The 7,412-nt window shown below is 47.7% G+C and overlaps 1 protein-coding gene across 1 annotated transcript; it reads right to left on the bottom strand.

Moving 5' to 3' along the window:
• Positions 1–462: 462 nt before the first annotated feature.
• Nudt19 (nudix hydrolase 19) lies at positions 463–7,175 on the bottom strand. The gene is made up of 3 exons (XM_028877764.2): positions 5,747–7,175; positions 2,010–2,217; positions 463–865 (listed from the first exon to the last, which is right to left on the bottom strand). The coding sequence occupies exons 1-3, from the start codon at positions 6,428–6,430 to the stop codon at positions 651–653; spliced, it is 1,107 nt and encodes a 368-aa protein (XP_028733597.1). The 5' UTR covers positions 6,431–7,175; the 3' UTR covers positions 463–650.
• Between the last annotated feature and the right edge of the window lie 237 nt (positions 7,176–7,412).

The following is a 7,412-nucleotide window of genomic DNA, read 5'->3' as shown; positions in this document are numbered from 1 at the left end:
TTGCTATGATCAAATGCCTCACAGAGACCACACAGAATTGGGGTTTAGTTCAGCCAATCTCACGGTGCTGAAGATAATGTGGTATTCACAGAGGCAGAAACCTGATGCAGCCTGCTCAGATCTCTTCCGGTCAGAAAACAGAATTCTGCTGGAACAGAGGTGGGACTCAATCCCTCAAGACCCACCCACACCAGCAACCCACTTTTTCTAGTTAAAGCCTGCCCCTCAGTTTTCACAACCTGCCAAAACAGGGCTACCAGTTCGGGACCACGTGGAGGAAATGCCACATTCGAACTTAACACCATCTAGTCAGGTACCCCAAATTAATTCCTGATGAAAGCCTGAAAGATCCAGGGCTCCATCTCCACCGCACGTCAGGAAACCTGCTAACCCGTGGGGCAGTTGGAGGACGGCAGGACACCCCTTTTTAAATGTTCAAGCTAATAAAACACAGAAGAGACAACCATTGTGAAGCCGTTTATCCAGTAACCAGGTCCTTAACACTTCATACACTGTACCCTCAGAGCTTGTTGTGCAGTCTGAAGACAGGCAGCCAACACACACAACACAGGGAACAGGGCAGACACAACTTTACAGGCACAGTCCTTGTATTTCAGACACGTTCAGTCGATCCCCACAAGTGGAGCACCTCACAAGTGGGCAGGCAGGCTCTTGTTCACTACGTAGTTCTTAGGGTACACGAGCTTATCCTTGGACAGCAGAGACACATAGATTTCATAGTGGTGGAGACTGTGGATCACCATTCGGTTAACTACTTTGCCTTCCTTCACGAGTTCTTCAGTCTTTTTGTCAGTAGACATTGGTTTTTCTAAGAAATCTGAGTCTTTCACATACAGTTCATCTCCTGAAAAATAGTAAAAATTTGTTTCTGCAAAGCATTGTTTTATAAATCACCCCAATATATTGATATAAATCAGTATTTTTTGTTATGTATTTCTTGTTGAAGCTTAGTTGGTGTTTTTCTTGTTGCTACTTTTAATTTATTTTTAAATTTATTATTAATCCACGGTATGCATATGCATGTGTGTGTACTGCCTGGCATGGGTATTAGGAACCAAACCCAGATCCTCTGAGAGAGCAGCAGTACAGCCTCCGACCACTCAGACTCTTTCTCATCCTGTTTCAAGTTTTGATTACATTTGAGAGAGGAGGGGAAAGGGAGAGAGGGGTGTGTGTGTGTGTGTGTGTGTGTGTGTGTGTGTGTACAGGCAGAGGTCAGTGTGTGTGTGTGTGTGTGTGTGTGTGTGTGTGTGTGTGTGTGTACACAGGAAGAGGTCAGGGACCAGCCTGCTAGAGTTAGGTCTCTCCCTCCACCAAGTGTGTGTGCGTGACTACAGAGGCAATTACTCATGGAGGCCAGAGGACAACCTCAGGGGTTGTTCCTCCAGAACTTTCCACCTTTGTTCCAGATGGGGTTTCTTATGGCCTGGGATGTCACCAATTAGGCCAGGCTAGCTGGCCCATGAACTTCCAAGGCTCCGCCTGGCTCTGCCTCCCACTCCGCCCCACAATGCTGGGATTGCAGGTGCCTGGCACCACCATGCCTGGCTCTTTACCCCGGTTCAGGGGACCCAAACTTAGGCCCTCACACCTGCAAGGCCAACATTCTACTGACTTAGCCAGCTCTCTAGCCCTCTTGGTTGGATTTTAATATCCCTACTTATGTCTACCCCAAGACAAGCATTTTCTTTGGGCACATCATAATGGATGACTACAGTGCTTCTGTTGTGAACTATAATTATTTTATCATCTATTTCAGCAGCACTGAGAATTAAAACTGAGGCCTTGATGCAAGCTAGGCAAGTGCTCCACCAAGTCACATCCCAGCCAAACACTGTAAGTCTTGGATTACCTCATGCTCTCTTTAGCCTATTAAATATTAACATTAATGTTGGCCTTAATAACAACACTTTTGATGTTTTGATATGGGCTGGTCTGATAATCTTAAGGTGAATACTAACCAGAGCACTGGTACTTCCCCAACTCACCTGGGAGAAGACTGATGGAGCCATCAGCAGTTAAAAGTATTATCGGCAGCCATTTCTCAGTTATTTCTAAAGGGTGATCTGAAGAAAATCTGTACAGAGCAGAGAGAGAGTCGAAAGTTTCAAGTCTTCTCATTTCATAGAACTGCGGTGGTGCCAGCCAGATTTCTTTGGACAGGAAACACTCAGTAGCCTCTGATGGAGACAACCACTGTAGGAGACAAAGGAAGCAGCTTTGTGAGGTTTATTCCACCACCAGCCAGGTCCGAGGTTGCTAGATGGGCATATAAGATCTGCCTGATGTGAAAACTAACTGATCCAGGGGGCCTTGCTAGATCTCTCAGACAACATGAGAACATTCAGAGGTCTGGACATTGCCATGTCCCTACTGTCCTGCTTAATCAGGAGGTTGACCAGGAAAATTGCCTGAGTCTAGGAGATGAAATCCCGCCTGGGCAACAGTGAGGTCTTGTCTCAGAAAGAAAGAACTGGTGGCTGGAGAGATGGCTCGGTGGTTAAAAGCAGTTGTGGCTTTTCCAGAGTTGGGTTCCCAGAACCACATTGGGTAGCTTCATGACCACCCATAACTCAAGTTCTAGGCGATTCAAAGCCCTCTTCTAGCCACCATGGTCATCTGCACGCATGTTAAAGTACAAAAATAATAACAATCAAATCATAGTTGTTAAGTAATAATATTTATCAAAAATATTAATACTTATTAAATACTAGTTAAAATGCTGATAATTAGCAAAAATAATTTTTAAAAAATCCTTTCGGCCATGAGAGCTAAACTCACACACTACATAACAACTTGATAAAATCTATTTCCAAACACCAAAAACTGCCTGACTATAAGTAAGTAAATAAATAAAGAATGAAGTGAGACCTACCACTTGTCTAAGGCTTCTGCCTAAAGTCACTCCCGGACTATAGAACAGCAGGGGAACCTAAGCGGCATCTAGTTCTTATACAGATCAGAATTTGGGAGGGAGGCTCACGTTGGGTAGTGTTGGGTGAGCCGTGTGCCTGAGAAAGTCTACACAGAACTGAACCCCGAAACTCTACTACATACTTACTTGTGAGACAATGACTACTTCTAAGGAAAGAGCAAGACCTGGGAGGTTCCTGACTAAATTCTTCATGCTCACCTGGAGCCAAGACTTTTCCCCATCCTCTCCAGCAGTGTATTCCCAACACTGGGAAAGCCTTAATTAAATGTAACCAGCACTTGGGCACTCGAGTGACCAGAGAAGGTCACATAATGGAACTGTAGCTAAATTAGCTCCAGAATATACTGTAGACCCACCCCCAAACCATTTAAACCATACCTTAAAAGGACAGAGTCCATCTCTAATAACTTAACTGCCTGCCGGGAAAAGTGCAACACTATTTAAAAGAATAGAAGAAAACCCAGCAGTCAGCAACTTACAAACAAACAATGCTAACATGTAATTCAGGACATGTCAAATGCAGGGAAATGTGGTCTGTATCAACAACAACAAACCACACACACACACACACACACACACACACACATGCACACGTACACAAGCATAAAATAATATCTTTTATTTTTTATTTAATTTAAAAAGACTGAAAGTTCTCAAGGACAATTGCACTACAGTTTAAGAGCAAAGGGCAGATGAGCTATAAATCTCAGTAGGTGCCAGCAGAAAGGAGCTGGGGTGGATAAAGAGAGATAGCATGCTTTGAGTGGCCACTAGGTAGAAGGGGATTGGGGAGTAGCTTGAGAGAAAAAGAATGAGAAAGCCCAGTGTCTGAGCAAGCACACCCAAGCTTTGGAATGTATTTTGTAGGTGGAATTTTCTGTCCCTCCAGCCAGCTCCCAAATAACCACATGGAGACTTATTAATTATGGAAGCTTGGCTGACAGTTTAGGCTTGTTTCTGACTAGCTCTTAGAACTCAAATTGACCCATTTCTATTAATTTACCTTGCCTCATGGTTTTATGACCTTTACTCCATAGGGCCCACGTTACTTTCCTGCTTCCTCCACATCTGGCTGGTGACTCCACCCTTCTTCCCAGCATTCTCTGTGCCTGGAAATTCTGCCTAGCTATTGGCCATTCAGCTTTTTAATAAACCAGTCCGAGTGACAGATCTTCACAGTGAAAAAAAAGATTATTCCACAACAGTATTTCAAAGGAAAAGAGAGATAAAAAAAATTTCTGAGTAATTCCAGAGATGCAGGCATGCTCTGTAGTGCTACATCACGGGAACACTGTAAGCATTTGTACCCAGGGGCTCCCGGAGGGATTCTAGGTTGTGACAATGTGACAATTGAAGCTATCACACTGCCTGACTCTTTTCTATCTCCTGTTCTAAGCAGTCTGGTTAGTTCAAAGATGTAAACAAAAAGATCAACATAATAAGAGAAAAATAAAAAAAATAATTTCAGATTTATGTATGTGTTTTGCCAGCAAGTATGTCTGTGCACCACATACGTGCATACCCTCAGAGGCCAGAAGAGGGCGTCAAATGCTCTAGAACCGGGGTGCCGCAGCTGTGATGCTTCCAGAAATACTACTTAAGGCTGATATTTCAAAGGAAAAGTGTAAACTTAAAAAACAGCAATTGAGCTGGGCGTAGTGGAGCATGCCTTTAATCCCTGCACTCAAGAGGCAGAGGCAGGCGGATCTCTGAGTTCGAGGCCAGCCTGGTCTACTGAGTCAGTTCCAGAATACCCAGGAACTGTTTCAAAGAGGAACCCTGGCTCAAAACAAAACAAAACCAACACACACACACATACACACACACACACACATACACACACACACACACCAAAAACCAACAATTGAGTTTATACAAATGAAATATAGAAGGAAAAAGGTTGAAACAAGTGAATGCGCATCCACGTCCTACAGTAGAGCAAGCAATCCACTGCAGTTACAAAAAAAAAAGACGAGGGGGCTGGAGAGATGGCTCAGAGGTTAAGAGCAATGGCTGCTCTTCCAGAGTCCTGAGTTCAATTCCCAGCAACCACATGGTGGCTCACAACCATCTATAATGAGATCTGGTGCCCTCTTCTGGCCTGCAGGGATACATGCAGACAGAACACTGTATACATAATAAATAAATCCTTTAAAAAAAAAAAAAAAACAGACGAAGGGGAACGAAGGAGATGGCTCAGCTGAGATCTGTAGAGGAACCATCTTGCAGAGGGCCTGAGTTCCGTTCCCATCACCACTCAAGGTGGCTCCAACTCCAGATCAGTGGGCACCTGCGCTCAAATGCATATACTCCTACTTGGACATACGATTTAAAATAAGTCATTTTATTTCTTTTTAAAAAAATAAATAAAAGTTTAAAACATTTGAATAAATGAAGAAGTTGCCGAAGTCTAACTGTGCCTGGTGCTAGTGAGGAGGAGGAGGGAGGGAGGGGAAGGAGGGAGGGAGGGGGGATGAGAAGAGGAGAAAAGCATTAGAAACGGGAGGATGGGAGAGGAAAGACGGGAAAAGGAGAGAGAGGGAGAAGAGGAAGGTGGGAACAAGGGAGGGAGGGAGAGAGGAGAGGAAAGTTGATAGGTCTGAAATCCTGCAATATGTTCCAGAAATCGAAAGATAACGATTAGGGGATGAAGTGAATGAATCGTTGTTTAGTTTTCAGAACAGGCAACGGAAGCTCTGCCGTGTCCCCACGGGGTGAGAGCCTTCGGCAATGTCACGCCTTTGGACGGCGGTAATGCTCAGCGCATCCCGCGGGGTACGCGGGCCCTACCTTGTAGTCCACCACCTCGGTGAGGTCGGGATCCACCGGCGGGGTCTCGCGCAGGCAGCACAGGAGGAAGGTGGTGTCGAAGCGGCGGGTGCCACGCCCGTACGGCGTGAGCCAGCCGCCCCAGTTGCTCAGAGCCCAGATGTCGGGCGTGCAGTCCAGGTGCTCGCACAGCTGCAGGAAGCAGCGCGGGTCACTGCGCACGCGCGAGCGCCAGTCGGCCAGGCCCGGCGGAGGCGACAGCGCCAGGCCGGGCCCTGGGGAAGCCGGCGCCGAGCCCCGCGGCCTCAGCAGCAGCACCCCAGCCTCCTCGAAGGTCTCGCGGACGGCGCAGATGCGCAGCGCTACGTCATCAGGCAGCGCCCCGGCGTGCGCGTTGTCGTGGACGAGCCCCGGGAAAGAGGGGTGCTGAGGCGGCGCCGGGCCCAGGCCGAAGCGCGACGGTGTGTGCAGGGGCGCGAACAGTCGCAGCCAATCGGCCGAGCTGTCGGCGGCGTCCAGCGCTCCGCCCGGGAAGACGTGCGCGCCTGGCATGAAGCGCTGGTTTGGGGCGCGCTCGAGAAGCAGCAGCCGGAAATCGTCGGCGGACTGAGGGGCGCCGGGACTCGGACGGTTCCAGCCCGCGGCTAGCACCACGGTGGCTGCCCGCCGCCAGGTGCTCCGGCCGGATCGCAACGGGACGCTCATGGCCGGTGGCCTTCAGATCCCCTTATGGCGCGGCCGGATCGTGGAGTGCTGTCCCGAAGCCCGATGAACTTGTGGGCTTGGGAAAGAACGGCCTCCAGGCCCCTAGGCGTCTGGTTGTGGGAGGAGCGTGATCCCCGCGCCAGAGCACCACCCTAGAGTGCTCTGCGGTTCAGTTAGGTCATTCTCACCCGACCAGTGCTGCTGCAGTCACCTTCCAGAGACTGGGACACAAGTGTGGAGCTGAGAGCAGGAGTGCTGAAGGGTGTGGAACAGAAACCACAATCTAGTTGTGTACCTTTCCCACTAAACTCAAGTGGTTAGGACTTCGTCCCCAACGCTGTTGCCTGTTGGGCACGGGAATAGGAGGTTCTAGGAAATCTGAGATTTGCAAATTCACTGGAACCATACTAATAAGAAACGAGTGGGTGGACCAAATGCCAAGTGAGGAATTTGCTGTTCTGTACTTTTGGATGTCTTTGGCGAGTCCTTGTCCTTAGAAAAGTTTGTCTCCAGTTGTGAATGCTTGTATTGCCAGGGCGCCCAAGGAACTGGGAAAAGCATCTTAGTGTGATTAGTTGCCTTTTCGTGGGAGATGTTTAATCTAGCCTAGCAATGCTTTCCCTCCCCTCCAACTTTTAATTGGCTCAAAGACTTGCACTTCTAAGAACAGCATGACTATTTTTTGGAAACAGCATGTTTCTGTCTCTCATTTTACAGCTCTTTCTCAGTCAACAACTCTTGCAAATGCCATTCTAATTGATCACAGACTTATTATTGGGGGTGGGGGGCTGCTAGAGAGAGGGCTCAGCAGTAAGTGCACATGCTGCTCTTGGAGGACCGAGTTCAGCTCCCAGCAGTGCAACTCCAGTTCCAAAGGATCTTACCACCTTTTCTCACTTCTGTGGGCACTGCAACCACATAATGCAGGAACAGACAGGCAAATAAGTAACTCTTTAAAAAGATTTTACTCCTGCTGAGCATC

Source organism: Peromyscus leucopus, chromosome 1, assembly GCF_004664715.2.
Source record: "Peromyscus leucopus breed LL Stock chromosome 1, UCI_PerLeu_2.1, whole genome shotgun sequence".
Classification (NCBI taxonomy): Eukaryota; Metazoa; Chordata; class Mammalia; order Rodentia; family Cricetidae; genus Peromyscus; species Peromyscus leucopus.
Note: the sequence above shows the minus strand (reverse complement) of the source record. Positions and strands in the feature narration are given on the sequence as shown.

What these genes read in the sequence shown, in the direction of transcription:
- Nudt19 (XM_028877764.2), bottom strand. Translation starts at nt 6,430, where the DNA reads ATGAGCGTCCCGTTGCGATCCGGCCGGAGCACCTGGCGGCGGGCAGCC. An exon ending in CCGAGGTGGTGGACTACAAG is followed by an intron (nt 2,218 to 5,746) that starts GTAGGGCCCGCG and finishes TGTCTCCTACAG; the next exon opens with TGGTTGTCTCCATCAGAGGC. An exon ending in CTCCATCAGTCTTCTCCCAG is followed by an intron (nt 866 to 2,009) that starts GTGAGTTGGGGA and finishes ACTATTTTTCAG; the next exon opens with GAGATGAACTGTATGTGAAA.